The 16,180-nt window shown below is 51.0% G+C and overlaps 6 protein-coding genes across 6 annotated transcripts in view; 3 read left to right on the forward strand and 3 right to left on the reverse strand.

Annotated features, from left to right (window-relative positions):
* BBA_01617 (uncharacterized protein) overlaps nucleotides 1–489 on the reverse strand; it is a gene marked incomplete at both ends in the record, with an annotated part of 1,044 nt that extends 555 nt beyond the window's left edge. Inside the window, one exon of the mRNA XM_008596714.1 lies at nucleotides 105–489. Within this exon, the coding sequence (XP_008594936.1) occupies nucleotides 105–489 (385 nt within the window). The remainder of the gene's footprint in view (nucleotides 1–104) is intronic.
* Nucleotides 490–2,515: 2,026 nt separating this feature from the next.
* On the forward strand, nucleotides 2,516–5,241 carry BBA_01618 (S-adenosylmethionine:diacylglycerol 3-amino-3-carboxypropyl transferase btaA; the record flags this gene model as incomplete). The annotated part of the gene is made up of 4 exons (XM_008596715.1): nucleotides 2,516–2,527; nucleotides 2,596–2,991; nucleotides 3,054–3,371; nucleotides 3,427–5,241. 4 exons carry the CDS (start codon nucleotides 2,516–2,518, stop codon nucleotides 5,239–5,241), a joined length of 2,541 nt encoding a protein of 846 aa, XP_008594937.1.
* A 580-nt stretch (nucleotides 5,242–5,821) lies between these two features.
* On the reverse strand, nucleotides 5,822–6,518 carry BBA_01619 (succinate dehydrogenase membrane anchor subunit; the record flags this gene model as incomplete). Its single annotated transcript, XM_008596716.1, has 3 exons — nucleotides 5,822–6,180; nucleotides 6,282–6,299; nucleotides 6,371–6,518. 3 exons carry the CDS (start codon nucleotides 6,516–6,518, stop codon nucleotides 5,822–5,824), a joined length of 525 nt encoding a protein of 174 aa, XP_008594938.1.
* Nucleotides 6,519–7,149: 631 nt separating this feature from the next.
* BBA_01620 (tRNA synthetase class I) lies at nucleotides 7,150–9,136 on the forward strand (the record flags this gene model as incomplete). Its single annotated transcript, XM_008596717.1, has 2 exons — nucleotides 7,150–7,400; nucleotides 7,468–9,136. 2 exons carry the CDS (start codon nucleotides 7,150–7,152, stop codon nucleotides 9,134–9,136), a joined length of 1,920 nt encoding a protein of 639 aa, XP_008594939.1.
* A 242-nt stretch (nucleotides 9,137–9,378) lies between these two features.
* BBA_01621 (nitrogen permease regulator 2) lies at nucleotides 9,379–10,826 on the reverse strand (the record flags this gene model as incomplete). Its single annotated transcript, XM_008596718.1, has 3 exons — nucleotides 9,379–10,142; nucleotides 10,206–10,715; nucleotides 10,784–10,826. The coding sequence occupies 3 exons, from the start codon at nucleotides 10,824–10,826 to the stop codon at nucleotides 9,379–9,381; spliced, it is 1,317 nt and encodes a 438-aa protein (XP_008594940.1).
* A 1,344-nt stretch (nucleotides 10,827–12,170) lies between these two features.
* BBA_01622 (ubiquitin family protein) lies at nucleotides 12,171–13,512 on the forward strand (the record flags this gene model as incomplete). The annotated part of the gene is made up of 2 exons (XM_008596719.1): nucleotides 12,171–12,605; nucleotides 12,682–13,512. 2 exons carry the CDS (start codon nucleotides 12,171–12,173, stop codon nucleotides 13,510–13,512), a joined length of 1,266 nt encoding a protein of 421 aa, XP_008594941.1.
* Between the last annotated feature and the right edge of the window lie 2,668 nt (nucleotides 13,513–16,180).

A 16,180-nucleotide genomic window follows, 5' to 3' on the forward strand; every position in this document is an offset into this window, starting at 1 on the left:
CTCGGGGGCCTCGTGAGCGCGCTGCAGAGCGCGCTCCCGGCTGCGCGCCCGCTCGGCCCGGCCTTGCTCGCGCGTCTCGTGGCGCTGCCACAGACTCTGCAGACCTTGCGCGAGGTTCTCGCGCCGGCTATCGGCGAGCTGCTTCTTCCATTTTTGGGTGTCGCTGTTGAGGGGGCGGCGGTTATTTTCGTCGTCGCGGCGCCGCGGCGCCGTCCTCTCCACGTATTCGGGCCGCGCTTTGCGATCGCCGTCGGCACGGTCAAAGATGGCGCGGGGCACGGGGAGCGTGCCGCGTACTCGCTCCGGCTTGGTCTCGGTTGACTGCGGAACCTGCGGGAGGCGAATGTAGGATGGCGATTCGGGGGGGATTTGCTGGCTGCGCGAGGCAGAGGTGGTGCTCAGCGCCGCCGCCGCCGTCCGCGGGACTGTTGGCGGCACGCGCCGGGCGGCCGCTGGTCTGAAGCATGACCATGTCGATTGGAGCGACATGGTAGATGGAGATGGTGAGGATTGGTTGTGAAGGTTGGGAAGACAAAAGCTCACGAGACACCTTTTTTTTGGTGGTGTTGGACTCGGAAAATTGGCCTAGCAAGGAGCATGCCTGGTTGCGGATTAACTGTGGTCCCGAGCGTCGGCAGCTTCTCTGTCCCTGGTCGTCCGCCGAAAACAGCCCCCACAAGTTACATATACACAAGGCAAACGGTTGCGATAGCTCGCTCGTGTTACATGTTACAGAGTACGCATAAAATCATCGAGGTCCATCCGCCCAGATTGATATCTGAAACTTTGCACGGATTCAATTGCGAGTGCTCACGCGAGAGTGCAGCTGAGCCTACCAGTATACCCTGCATGTACCCAGGGCCTAAGGACGCCAGACGCGTGTTGGCGTGCGTGCAGCAGCAGGCTTCTGCAGAGGTTCCCAACAATACAGCAAACGTACATGCACGTATAGCAGTTTCAAGCAAGTGCCTAATTGGCTGTCCCGGGCTGTGCATCCATGCGGCATATATTCTACAGACAAGCGGCGGGGCTGTCACAAGCTAAAGAGAACAAGTTCTCTTGATACGCTCTCGCAAGAGACACTGCCGCCGCCTCGCACTGAATTCAGTCGACAACTCAATCAACAAGAGAGTTTTCGCGCGAAAGGCCTGTTATTACAAGGAAGATGAAAAAAGAAGACCGACTGGCCGTGCCAGTCTGCTGGCGTTTACTGTCCACAAGGTAGCCGCATGTGCGTGGGCCGATGCATCTCATTGGGCGGACGGGGCTGGCTTAGTGGAGGGTCTAGCGGGTGAGTTTGTTGTAATAGCGCAGCAGGAGGAGGGGACTTTATAGAAAGATAATTGGGGGGGCATTTGTTGAGTTGGATGAGGAGAATGAATGGGGTGGCAGTGATGCCGCCGCTCGTGGTGGGTGCTGTGAAGCTCCTCGAAGACTTGCAGATGGACTGACTGACTGACTGTCGGCTGGCAAGAGAAGCCTCTCTCTACTCAACTTACATCCAGCTCGTCGTCTCCTTCCTCTTTACATTGGAACGAGCATCCACGCCTATCTCTCCCCGCCTCCGCAACTGTCCGCCGACTCTATCGCTAGTTACCCACCTGTCGCGATCTCTTCCAATAGCTGGACCTGTGCTGCCCATCAACTTGAACCGTGGCAGCCCGCATTGTGGGGAATCTTGCTATTGAAGAATGCTTACAGCTCCAGAATCTCGGTCAATGAGCTACCTGCGATCGCCATGCAACGAAGCTGCCAGCCTACCACATCTGCACATTTCGACAGCCTCCTCCGCCTCTGGCCCACCCACACTACAATCTGTCTTCCTCTGTCGTCTTTACCTTTTACCTTTTCGCCTGGCAGATCACTACCACTGCCGATGAAAACTACAGCCAAGTAGTGGAAACAATAACTAGTGACTACGGACGGCAATCCGCCCCATCACTGTACACCTACGCTGCACGTTGCCCGGCATGTGGCCCAGCCATTGGTCCACGCCCATGCTAAGCCCGCCTCTGTTCCTCAACAGTCAACACCACTGTGATGTTGCAGGGATGGACTACCAAGGCGGTGTCTTTGGCTTTCTCTGCTTGGTGTTGCACAGCAGGATACAGCCAAACTTGCCGCCCCGTGTGTCCAACTAATAAGTATACGTACACTTCATGTAACAGCACTGCTTGCTGCGGGTCTGTTTGGCTTGACAAGGCAAGGAATTAGAGAGGTCTGAGTCCCCCCTCGCGGTGAAGCATCTTGTCCAACATAGCCGGCTTGCTCCCAGAGAAAGCATATGTATCCTTGTCCAGAGTGGAAACTCTCCAGGCACGCACAAGAACCCTGTTCCGTATATATACGCCACCGTGGACGAGGGGCAGCTTTCTGGCCCGCCTCTTTTTCCCACCCTCCTCTTCTTTACCTACTCGACGTATTCTCTCTGCTTCAGTTCTGAGCACTTCAACAAGCCTCTGAACTGTACATTACTTCTACATAGTATTCTCTCGCAAGACAATGAGAGAATACCATGGCTTTTCCTGTAAGCTGCTTTTCATTCAACTTTCTCATCACTTCTAGCCTCACGTGCTAACCAGTCGCGCTTCCTAGGGTGGTAACATTCTGCCTTTTGGCAACGAGTTTCAATTGCAGCCTATGCACTATGCTGGCGTAGCTGTTGCTCTCCTTGGCGGAGCTTGCCTCTTCTCCCTCGGCAAACCTACTGTCGACGGCAAGGATGAGTCCTCTCCTGGACTTCTCAAGTCCTTTTTCCTCTTCTTTTACTCTTCCTTTCTCAAGCCTCACCAGGGTGGATCTAAGGCTTCCCAGCAAGACGCCCTCGAGAGCTTTTATAAGAAACAGGCCGGGGCCTACGACACCACCCGCGGCATCCTTCTCCGCGGTCGCGAGGATATGCTCGCACTGGTTGTCGCTCAGCTCAAGGCCAAATTTCAGTCCCCCCAGGATGCTGGGAAGAGTAAACGCGAAAAGAGAATCTGGGTCGACGTACGTTGCCATTGCTCTACACGTCTTTTACCTTTGAATGGCTACTCACAATTCTTTCACAGATTGGCGGCGGCACTGGCTGGAACATTGAAGCCATGAGCGAGCACGTCAATGTCCCCGAGTTCTTCTCCAGCGTCTATCTCGTCGACTTCTCTCCTTCTCTCTGCGAAGTCGCCCGAAAGCGTTTTGAGCGCCTCGGTTGGAAGAACGTCACTGTTGTTTGCCAAGACGCACGCAAGTTTCGCCTGGAAGATTACGAGGACGGGATGCCTGTCGCTCAGAGCCTACTTCGTTCTCCTGCGCTCAGCTACTTCAAGCAGCAGCGCCCCGAGCACGGCGGTGCTGATCTGGTCACCATGTCTTACAGCCTATCGATGATTGTAAGCTTTCTCCTATAGATTGAGATGAATTGATAATTGCTGACAATCCAAACAGCCGGATTACTACTCCGTTGTTGACTCTATTGGCTCCCTCCTGTCGCCCTCTGGTGTTTTCGGTGTTGTTGATTTCTACGTTCAGAACCAATCCGACTTTTCCTTCCGAAATTACACTGCCGGATACATCGACCGCCATGTCAATGCCCTATCACGCATGTTCTGGCGTGCCTGGTTTGACCTTGACCGCGTCGCGCTGGAGTCTGGACGACGCGACTACCTCGAGTACAAGTACGGTACCATTCTCAACCTCAACGCTCGAAATCGCAGCCTGGGATACATTCCGTACTATGTCTGGGTTGGATGCCAAAAGAAGCCCTTCTCCAAGACTGCGCTGCCGCACGAAATCCTCGAGCGAATTGACGCGTATGCTACCGAGTCGCCGTACCTCTACCCAGTGAATCAAGGCGATGCCCTTACCCGCGCCATTGAGAGGTCTGCTCCCGAGATCCGCTCCAAGGCCTTCCTCACTGCCGTTCAGAATCTTTCTGCCAACTTGCCTCTGCCCGCCTTCTTCTACCAGAACCACCACTGGCGTATCTACTACGATGATCAGCTCCAGAAGCACAAGCAGTTCAACGATGAATACATTTATGCCTTCACCTGGGAGGATGCCCGTGTCGATGAGCGCATTCTGAAGCTTGGCCCGGATGACAAGGTCCTTGCCATTACTTCCGCTGGTGACAACATCCTGTCTTACCTGGCTCAGGGCCCTGCTCGTGTTCACGCTGTCGATCTCAATCCTACCCAGAACCATCTCCTCGAGCTCAAGGCTGCCGCTTATACTGCGCTCCCGTATGAGGACTTTTGGAAGATATTTGGTGAGGGCAAGCACCCTGAGTTTCGCACGCTTCTTATCACCAAGCTTTCTCCCCATCTGTCTAGCCGCGCCTTTCAGTACTGGCTCAAGAATGTCCACGTTTTTCAGAGCACCTATGGTCTTTACGACACTGGTGGCTCTCGCCACGCGATCCGCGCCATGCGTTGGATTTCTCGCCTCTTTGGTATCCGGGGAGCTGTCAAACAGGTTCTCGCCGCAAAGACTCTGAATGAGCAGCGTGAGATATGGAGAAACAAGATCCGCCCTGCTCTCCTGTCCAAGCTCGTGTCCAACCTTGTGGTTGCCCAGGAAAGCTTTCTCTGGACCGCACTTGGTGTTCCCAAAAACCAGCTTGCCATGATTGAAAATGACCATGCCGAGTCCGACCTCGTCAAGGGTCCGAACCCCAAGGCCAAGAACACCCGCTCACATGCCATCTGGCACTACATGGTCAACACCCTTGACCCTGTCGCCGAGGATACTCATATTGGCGCCGACAACCCTTACTACTATGTGTGTCTCGATGGCCAGTTTACTCCAAAGTGCCACCTTCGCTACCTTGATCAAGAGGTTCATGCCAAACTCTCACGCCCTGGCGCTCTGGATGGCCTTCGCATCCATACTGATGAGCTCGAGGAGGTGATTGCTCGCATCATGCCTGGGACCCTTACCGTGGCCGTTGTCATGGACAGTATGGATTGGTTCGATCCCGGCTCCGAGGCTGCCAACAAGCAGGTCACGAAGCTTAACCGCGCTCTCGCTATCGGCGGTCGCGTGATGCTGCGTTCTTCGGCTCTGGAGCCTTGGTACCTCAAGGTCTTTGAAGCCCACGGCTTCGTCCCCAAGTGCCACGGTGGCCGCCGCGACGGTGCATGCATTGATCGCGTCAACATGTATGCCAGCTGCTGGATATGCACCAAGGTTGACCACCTTCGTCCTCCCACTCCTGAGCTGGAGCGCGTCAACAGCCACGAAATTACGAGCCTCGAGATCTGACGTGTTCCAACGCTGCAAACAATATGAATCTACAGTTGGTAATCGTTGAATGCTGTAACGTATTGGCTTCGAACGTGGTCAAACGGTAAAAGGAAGAAGCGGGTGCCTGAATGCAGGGAACACAAAATCGAAAAAAAAAAAAAAAAGAAAAAGACTGTCGATATGTATTACATGAATCTGTTGCAATATATAGAAAGTAGCGCAGAAATGAGATGCACTCTAAAAATATGGATGTAAGGACCTGATGCCGAGAAACCTGATGAGTACTCACGGGGACATGACAACCAAAACAGATAGCCTGATGAACCTTGTGCGCTCATCGGCTGTGCATCATTGCATGTTCGAGATTTAGATGATCTTATCCAAACAAAAGAAATGCTGCATTTCACTATAGCACGACCGATATATCTTGACGGACTGAAATACATTTTTAGTCTACTACGCAGACCATTCTATACACTGTGACTGAAGTCACATGAAGCCGATTTGACAAAGAAAACGAAATAAACCTGAGCCTTTGATTGCTGGTTCATACTCAAACTCCTTCCCCATTGCGTGATTTTTAAGCCCTTTACTCGGTCTAGGAGCTGGCCTTCCAGACGCGCTTGATGGTCTCGGTGACGCCAACATCATTCGTCTCAAACTCGTATAGAGATACGCCAACAGCGACAGTCGCAATGTTCAGAGCCCACATGAAGATCTTGTGGAGGCCGGCATATGTGCGCTTGGGAATGTAGTCGATGATGACGGACTGGAAGCCCATGTGAGAGTGTAGGAGCAGGGCCGAGCACAGGACGGCATCGAGGGTCGGGTTGAGCGAGCCGGAAGCAAAGGGAGCGATAGACAGAGGAACGAGAGAGGCAGCGAGGAGGCGCTCGAAAGCCCAGTGGTACGAGCCGTGGGCGGCGTTGGCGTGGGGAACAGGTGCAGGATCGTTGACTAGAAGACCCGAGGTATTAGTATGATGAACTAGAGGGGTCTAAACCGGGACCTCGAAAACGCAATCGGGCGCGGTGTTGGTGCCGACGAGTAGTTCGTACCTGATCCATGGATGACCTCTGCATTGAAGCAAACAGGTTAGTATTTTTTTGTTTTGTCCTAATCGGAAGATATGGCAAGAACTGCTTACGGGGCCCGGGAGGAAGGAAAGCTGGACGCTTGCTGGTGGTGTGCAGGGCAGCGGCGCGGAGAACAGTGTTGCGCATGGCAGGCTGAGCGAAAGCGCTACGGCTCATGGCCGTCTGGCGCAGGATGGAGGAGCGCATGAGGGAAGCCATTGTGACGAACGGTTTGTGGTTGAATTGCCGCGATGACCTCAACCCGATTACTGCCGAGTAAGGAACGGATGGACAGAGTATGCTGAGGGAACAAGCAAGGGCAGGTTTCGTTGGCGTCCTCGAAATGACGGTCGGTGTTAAGCGGTTCTTTTCAAATCGATGCACGTTCCGGACACGATGCGGGTTGTCTTGTCGGAGGAGGCAAAAGTCAAGGTTGGTTTCGATGATGCGGTTCCGCGCTGGGGCTTGCTGGTCCTGGTATTGCCGAGGATCTCTAATTAGGAGCTCTGCGATTGGTTGGCCTGCTCCCGAGCGGTGCAAAGCGTGCTGTGAGAGTTCGGCGGCTGAAGAATATTCTTCCGAAGCCGCGCTAGAAAGCAACTTTTTTGGCAGCATGAGTGCATGTGAAGCTTTGCGTTACGTGCGGCTCCACGCTAGAGTATCCACTGGCTAGATATTCTTTGGTCAAATTATACAGGGGAGTTTGCTTCAACAAAGCTCAGTCGTCATTGCATCTTTCTTGCGCCACGGGGTCCAATATCGGTGATCGAGTCCAACCTTGCGGATTCTGAGGCACGGACAAAGGTTCTTCCCAGCCTGTGCGAGCTCGTTTCTGTCAAGGGCAAACACAATGGCCGCCCGATTGACGGCCACTGCGCTGGCCCCTATAAGAACGGCTTCGCACTCTCTTTGTGTTGGTCGTCAGCTCAGGAACCCTCTGTCCCGGGATCAGCAAATACGAGGAATCGCACACTCGTATTTGCTCAAGGTCGCTGAAGGAGAAAAGCGCTGGAAAGAGAGGGCGAAACAGATCCAGGATGGAGAGCTGCGGCACGTGTGGGACATTTTGGACGAGCGAGGATACATCAAGGATGTGGCAGGGTAGGCTTCCCGCAATTAGTTGATCGAATTGAGTAACGCAATGTTTGAGACTAACCGCAATGAACAGAGACCCCGACAGAATCAAGGAAATCATGCGAGTCAAGCGAATTGGCGCGTACGTCGGAATCGACCCAACAGCCGACTCTATGCATGTAGGCCACATGCTAGCACTCATGCCTCTCTTCTGGCTGTGGTTCCATGGCCATCCTGCCGTGACGCTCATCGGTGGCGCGACAGCAAGAATCGGCGACCCCACCGGCCGCTTAACAAGCCGTCAGCAGCTATCCAACGCGGACATATCAAAAAATATCACCAAGTTACATTACCAATTGACAAAGCTGTGGCACAATGTCATTCAGATGCGAATCAAATACGGCTATAGCGACGACTGGGCAGCCAAGAGACATCTGCTCAATAACAACATGTGGCTTGGAGGTCTGACGACGTACGACTTCATAAAAAGACTGGCGAGGCACACCCGGATCGGTCCTATGCTGAGTCGCGATACGGTCAAGCGCAAAATGTCAGAGGGCGACGGCATGTCCCTGGGCGAATTCATGTATCCCTTGATGCAAGGATGGGACTTTTGGCACATGTACAGCAAGATTAACATTCAGATGCAAATCGGCGGTTCTGACCAGTACGGCAACATTGTCGCGGGAATTGACGCACTCAAGACGATTCGAGAAACAGAGGAAGCACCGTATGCGCGCATGGAGACGGGATGGCAGCACGAGCCCGTTGGCTTCACGGTACCGCTGCTCACGGATTCCGCTGGTAACAAGCTTGGAAAGAGCGAAGGCAATGCCATTTGGCTAGACGAATTCAAGACAAGTGCCTTTGATCTGTACGGCTACTTTATGTGCCGTCCCGACGAAGAGGTAGAGAAACTACTGAAGCTCTTTACCTTTTTGCCCATGGACAAGATCGAGTCCGTCATGGAGCAACATAAAGCGGACCCCACGAAGCGCATCGCGCAGCATAATCTGGCCTTTGAGTTTGTGTCTTTAATTCACGGATCGCAAAAGGCTCTAGTAGAAGCGCAGCAGCATCAGTATCGCTTCGGTGGCCAACTACCTCATATTACCAAGGAACCAGAACCAAGCAGCGGTCTCATTAGCGCCAATACGCGTCCGCGAAGCGACATCAGGCTCCCGCGCTCCGTCATGCAGCTGTCGCCCGCCAGACTGCTGTTCGCGGCTGGCCTGGCCCCCACCGCCGTCGAAGGTCAGCGACTGGTCAAGCAGCAGGGCGCGTACGTCGCCGCGCAGCCCGGCCAGAAGCGCGGCCTCGTGCCCGGTAACCTGAACTGGACGCCGATGAAGATGTGGTACCCCGAGGAGACGGCCAAGTTTTTGCTCGACGACCGGATGCTAATCCTGCGCAAAGGCAAGCACAATGTGCGCATCATTGAGCTCATGGACGACGACGAGTGGAAGGCGAGCGGGCAGACGTACCCGGGCGAGCCGTACACGGGCCAGGTGCGCCGCATGAAGCAGGAGATTATCGCGCAGGCGGCCGAGCGCGGCGAGACACTGACCATGACGCAAGTCAACAAGATGCTCAAGAAAAAGGGCCGCGAGGCACGTCTCAAGGTGGCCAACAACCCGGAGATTGAAATGCCCAGCAAACTCGAGATGCGCGAGCGGGCTAAGCAGACGCGCATGCACAAGGATGAGGAGAAGGCGGAGAAGAGGGCAGGGAAACCCAAAAGCGGAGAAGACTTTGACTGGTGAAGCAGTATTGAGTGATTGTTGAATCTTTGATGTGGTTTGTGTCCACTTGTAAAATATGAAAGGGCATCTTCCTGTAAGACTAGATCGTGTATATTAACGGGCATAATTAAAAGGCGAACATTAGAGAGACGTTATTTAGTTGGTTGTTCTAGATCCGACCCCATCAGCACCAGCATATCTTGTGCAATAAATTTTGGGGAGTCTTGTACGTATGCAATTCTCAATGGCCAATCCATTCATCATCATCTGTAGAAAACGGCCAAGTCACCCTTTGGTACGGGAAGCTGCTTCAGCTTATCAATGACCTCGTCATTGGTCAAATTACGCTCCGTTATAATCTGATCAAAGTGGTGACAGCCGTCTGTGTATTTCTGCAACGGATCGGCGGCATCGTCGCCATCAACGGGCCGGGCCTGGCCGGTGGCCAGGGCGGCAATGTACTGCTTGGAGACGACGTACTTGTGGACGCGGTAGAGGCAGCCCTTGATGACGCCAAACTGGACGAAGCGGCGAATATCGACGTATTTTATCACGTCGAAACCGGCATCCTGATGGGCGACGAGCCACTCCTTGATGCTCTTGCCGGGGCTAAAGGACAGCATGAGCTTGATGAGCATGAAATTGCCGACGCGGGCGGGGCCGTGGGAGACGTAGCCAGCGCACTCGTCGACCATGCCGTCGACGTTTGCGACAAAGTCGTGAATGCCGGGGCGGGGCGCGTAGCAGGACCCAAAGAAGAAAATGTCGAGGAGCAGGATGGTGTCGTAGTAGAGAAGGTGGCGAAGGGCCGTCTTGGCGAGCTCGAGGGAGACGGAGGCCTCGTGGGCGATGCGGCGGACGTCGGAGACGCCGTCAATCTTTTCGATGACGCGCTGCAGAGTCAGATCCCAGGTCGGGTCGACAATGTCAGCAAACTTGGTCTTGGCGACGGGGACGTGCCAGCCCTTGACAGGAGGTGGGGTGGCGTGATGGGGAAAGAGCTTCATGTTGATGGTGTTGGCTTCATCTGTGTGACATGGTTAGCGAGGTTTCGGACGAATAATCTGGAATACGGAGAAGAGGCACGTACCGACTGGGATCATGCACTCGCCATAGTTGTTGAGATCCTCCTTGATAATCTCGAGCAGGCTCTCAATGGGACGGCGGGCGGCAGCCGCCTCATCGTCGCCACCGTGGCCCGTCGTTGCCGCAGCCGCCGCAGCCGCCGCGGCCGCGGACATGACGGGCCGGGCGTCCTGTCCGAGGCTCAGGTACTCGTTTTGCTTCTCCATCTCGGAAAAGGTGGCGGCGAGGCAGCGGACGACGCGCTCGTAGGCGGCGTGGTCGGCGTCGGCCTCGACGAGGAGGCCAAAGTTGAAGATGAATTCATTGCGCAGATACTTAGTGTGCGCAATGACGACGGGGTGGCAGAGAATGGTATACTTGCCGTCGGGCGAGTTGATGGTGATGTAGCGGTTGCAAAAGGCCTGGCGCGGGATAATGTACTCTTGGAGCACGTCAAAGTCGATGAGGGGCGGGCGCGTCGAGTTTTCCGCGACAGTGATGCATCCGGGCGGCGACTGCGCAACGATTTTGGGGCCTGGTGTATTTTGGTTTTGCTGTTTAGAGTTGATGGAGAGGTAGTGCGAGTGAGAGGTGACGGCATACCCTCTTGGGGGAAGAATCTTGCGTAGAAGATGCCTTGAATCATGATGGCTGCATTGTTGTGGGAGCGGAAAGCTGGCTGTCCACCGTGGGAGAGCTCGGTACGATTAATGTGGTAAGACTTGGGCCTTTCAAAGTCGCAGTTTGGCTTGGCAGCAATCAATAGGTCGGTTGAAACACAAGCTGTTGCTGATGAGGACGGGCACGATAAGGTTCTGTCGTGATAAGCTTGCTTGGTGTTTACTTGGCAGTGGTGCAGTGGTGCAGTGGTGCAGTGGTGCAGGTTGATCTTGGGCTTGCTGCAGGTGTGGAGTCTAACCACCTTCAGCGAACGCTTTTGATTATGCGACTATTTCTAGCGCGACTGTTTGATTATTCTTGGTGGGCACCTACGGCTTTGTCTTGACAGGGTGTATTGACTTTTGAGAACCATATTCAAGGTAAAAAACAAGGGTAAAAGAAAGTAGAGGACGGCAACTGCAAAATGCTACAATAGAAATGTTTCAGATACATCTGACTTTGAATGTGAGCGGGGTGTAGCAACCGCGGCACCCGGAGTGATAAAGCTATCAGCCGATCAAGGGAAAAAAAAGGCTGGGCATCGCTTGCTTGATGACAGCTCAAGTCCATGTGGTGTATTACTATTCGCAGGTAGCTGTATGGACTGATGAGCAAAACAATGTCCGGAGAAGGCTGTGGACACTGATGGAAACGCCAGCGTCATGATGAGGCGTGCTAGGGGCCGCAGAAATTGTTATAGTGAGCAAAGAACATGAGGGAGCGTTTCAGAAGCGGTTGAGATGGCGACGGGAATGTAGCGCCACATTGGATGAATTTTTTCGAGATGAAACCCGCTGGGTCAGCAAGTAGAAATACGTGTTGAGAGTAACCATCAGCGAATTCGTTGTCCGCCGGCCGAGTTCAGCGGCGCCTCTCCACTTCAAGTTGGTGATGAATGGGTCCACTAGGTTGGTAAGGTAGGCACTACCTAATTAATAAGGTACCTTGAGTATTTTGAGTACTTATTATTCGTAGTACTACGAGACAGCCAACTGGCCTTTTGTTTTCTCTCTTCCCTAATGATTCTTGTAAACCTTGTAGCTGTCTTGTTTCTTCTTTTACACCCTATCTACGTCATTTCTCTCACTTTCCCACTTTTTCATCCCGTCTCCCTGTCAGACGACATCTGCGTCAAGTCGAACCAGGTACCTCTTGCTCGCCCCGCCCACATCGCTCCCCCATCACCACCCATCCTGGTCTCTCTCGCCTTCCACCCGCTTCACCCCGCCTCACCTTGCGCCGGCCAACAACTTGCCCAAAACAGACTTCTCCTTCTTCCTCTAAACCCCCCTCCCTCCCCCTCCAACCGCCCTCGTCGTCGCAGCGCGCCATGGCCGACAACGCAGAAGCGGGCAGCGATGCCCAAATTACATTCAAGGTCAAGACCTCGTCTGAGGGCACACACACCATCACAATGCCCGACAGTGCCTCTGTCCTCGATCTCAAGAATAAGCTCGCTGGCGACGATTATGAAAACGTGCCCGTCGAGCGCCAACGCCTCATCTACTCCGGCCGTGTCATGAAGAACGATGATACCCTCGCCACATACAAGATCAAGCCAAACAATATCATCCACATGGTCAAGAGCGCCGCCAGTAACCCTCCCCAGCCAGCCTCGTCCGCCTCCGCTCCCGCGCCGCAGGCTCTGCCCACAAACATGGCTTCGGGAACCGCCAACAACCCTCTTGCTGGCCTGACTGGCGCTCGCTATGCCGGTCACCAGGTGAACCTGCCTGGTATGGACATGTTTGGTCCCGATGGTGGCGTAAGTTTGTACCCTCGTCCACCCAACCTACCACCACAATTCCTCATTGCCTCATCCAGCTAACACCCTGACTTAGATGGGCCCTCCCATGAGTGAGGAAAACATGGCACGCATGATGTCCGATCCCAACGTCCAGCAGACTATGAATGAAGCCCTCAACAACCCCGACTTTATCAACATGCTCATCGAGTCGAACCCTATGCTCCGCGACATGCCAAACGCTCGTGAACTCATCACCTCGCCCTTCATGAGAGAGATGATGAGCAACCCTGCCATGCTCAGCAATGCCATGCGAGTGGGGCGCGGTATGCGTGGACTCGACAGTTTCCCTGCGCCAGGCGCAACCGATACCACACCACAGAATCCCACCGATGCCACCAGCAATGGCGCCCAAGCCCAAGGACAAAGGCAGCAGGTTCCCTCGGCCAACTCTTTCAATCCATTTGGAGTCGGCGCAGTTCCCGGCATGAGCTTCTCTGACATGATGCAAAGCCTCAGCGCCGCCGGTTTTGGAGGTGCCGATGCCGGTGCCGGCCCTGGTTCACGAAGCGAAGGCCAAGGGGAGGCCGGCGCAGGTGCTGGTGTCAACGCGCAGAACCCTTTTGCCGCCCTCTTCCCTGGAGGCGCAGCCGGGGCTGGTGGCGCCGCCGCTGCCGGCAATCCATTCGGCATGAGCCCAGAGCAACTTCAGCACATGTCCCAACTCATGCGTACCATGACTGGTACTCAAGCCGGCGGCGTTGGCCCAGCTGCACCCCCCGACAACCGACCTCCAGAGGAACGATACGAAGAGCAACTCCGACAGCTCAATGATATGGGCTTTTTTAATTTCGACCGCAACGTCGCCGCGCTACGACGAAGTGGAGGAAGCGTACAGGGAGCTATAGAACATCTGCTCTCTGACTGAGGTTGAAGAAAAACGAACGTGGTCAGGTGCGTGTGAAGGGCAGCATTGCTTTTTGTTCTTATACATATACCAGAAGGTGGGAACTGGATGGATGCACAAGGATGACGAATGAAGACGCTTGGGGCAGAAACGGAAAGGTCGTGTATTATTCTCTACCTAGGCACAACACAACATGTATACCACTTGAGTATCTCGTCCAAGTGCTAGCCGATGAAGCTGAATAGACGTCAAATAACTTTGAGTCGTGACGATGTTGTCAAACTTGCTCTCGCAAGTGTCGTCGCCTATCGTGCAAGCTGGAGGATTGCGGGGCGTAGAAGTGCCCGGCCCCACTCGGCGCCGTGAATGGCCAACTCTTGACCGGCCATTACTAACAATGATAAAGACCAGTCCTCCGCAGTTGCCCTTCAAACTTGTCATCCTGCAGCTCATCCGGAGGCGGAAGAGCAAGAAGCCCGAAGAAATGGAGGCAGTCATGGAAAGAACCGTGGAACTTGTAGCTGAGAACAGGAGAGAAAGTGGGCTTGAGAAATTGTCGTTTGTTGTTGTTGGGACGGGCGGTTGCTGGAAGGGGGGCTGGAAGGGCTGGGTGAGGGCCGAGCTCGGCCATTTTCTTTTTGTTGCTTTATGTTCTGGTTATGATTGAATCTGAATCGGCATAACTGACCCAAGAAGAAAAAAAAAATCATTTTCGGGTTCACTCTAAGCTACATGGGAAATGTGAGATTGGCTGCCGATTGTGGTCAATTGTGGCGTACATGTCTCGAATAGTAAAATGCCGTCACTGTTTTTTTTTTTTTTCCCTTTTTTGACATTTGAGATTTTCCAATTCAAGTCTCATGGTATTCGAGAGTCGATATCGAGAGAAAAAGACGTTGATATGATGGACGGAATTCGATCAGCGCAAGTAGCAAGTGGCATCCGAATAAGCACCTTGTCCTGGCATCTGCTCGTCACCGTGCAGTGTTGTCGTGGGCCGGCCGACAAGGACCTGATGATGGTCAAACTGCGATTTTGCCTTTTCAACAGGAGCTGCCAGATGGCACGAACCTTTTGGTCATCTTCCGCGCTCGAATGTGGAAGCGAGTAGAGCTAATATAGGTAGTTTCCCGGACAGGGTTCCGCTCTCTGGACCTCGGCACCTTGCCCCGCGGAATCCCCGCTAAATATCGAAGACGTAAAGTGTTGAAGCCGTGGCTGTAGCAGGTTGTGTGGGCCACAGCAACCAGTAAGGTGCTGTGTTTCTAACCACTAATCATAAACCGAGGAAGGGAAAAGGTACCCACTTTAGCCCCTATTTCCCATATAAAACTAAGTACCTTTCCCCTAGGACAGTTTCTTCTAGGTAGACATATAATAATAGAATTATATTACCTAAAACCTTATACCTACTAGTTTCTTATTATCTACACCTCTAGGTAGCTAACTTACTAATTATAAGCCTAGAGACTAATTACTAAGAGTTATAAGCCTAGTATAGTCTAAAAGGAACTAAGCTTTAATTTTAATATCTTTTCTTAATAAGTAAATAATTTAAGATTTTAAAGATTAATTTATTAAAAATAATTATATCTTTTACTACTTAAAAGCTTAGAGGTCTAAAGACCTAAGATACCTAATTCCTAATTTTTAAAAATTAAGCTAAGAGCTTATATACCTAAGATTATATTAACCTTAATACCCTTAATTACCTTAATAATATTTTATTTAAACTAAACTTATTAATTTTTAAAATAATTAAATAAAAACTTAAGAAAATAAGCCTAGAGGAGGTAAAGAAGGTAAGTATAAATCTAGAGGTAGTTATAATAATACTAGACCTAAAAGATAATAATATTAAAAAGGAACTTAAGAAAAAGAAGTATTATTATAATTATATAATTAAAGACTTTAAAATATATATAAAACTAATTAATCTAATATATATTTAAGTTTTAAATAATATTAAACTAGTTATATAAAATTAGGTTAAGTTATAATTTAAGGAGAATATAACCTTAAAGTAAAAAATATATATTATAAGTAATATACTTACTTTCTTATAAGAGGACTCTAGGAAGAAGGTATTATATATCTATAATAATATATTAAATATAGTAAAGATTACTAATATAAAGGCCTTTAAGTAGATTAAGAAGTAAGAAGAGGTATATATACTAGATATATATTATAAGATTCTTAAAATTAAAAGTATATTAGCTATTAAGAAATTCCTTAAGGTAGTAAGGGTTAACTTTAATAAGTTATAGGCTATAATATAATAATAAATAATTATTATAAGAAGTTATAAGAATTAAAGACCTCCTTATTCTTTTATAGTTTATATATAAATCTTTTAAGATATAACTATACTTAAAAAATACTTAGTTATATATACCTTTACTATTATACTACTTAAACCTAATAACTTAGGCTCTAGAGGTAAATTAAATAATAAGTATAATTCTTATAATTACCTTTATAGAAAAATAATAAAGGCTAAGGGTAGCTATAAGTAAAAACTATTTAATTATAAATTTATATATTTAGTAATTAATATACCTATATATAATATATATAAGTAAAATATTCTTAATATAATAGTAAAGGAAATTCTTAATTACTTAAAGGAGTTAAAGTAAAAGTAACTATATATCTAATTCTTTAATATAAGATACTACTATTTACC

Source organism: Beauveria bassiana (assembly GCF_000280675.1).
Source record: "Beauveria bassiana ARSEF 2860 unplaced genomic scaffold BBA_S00003, whole genome shotgun sequence".
NCBI classification, from domain to species: Eukaryota; Fungi; Ascomycota; class Sordariomycetes; order Hypocreales; family Cordycipitaceae; genus Beauveria; species Beauveria bassiana.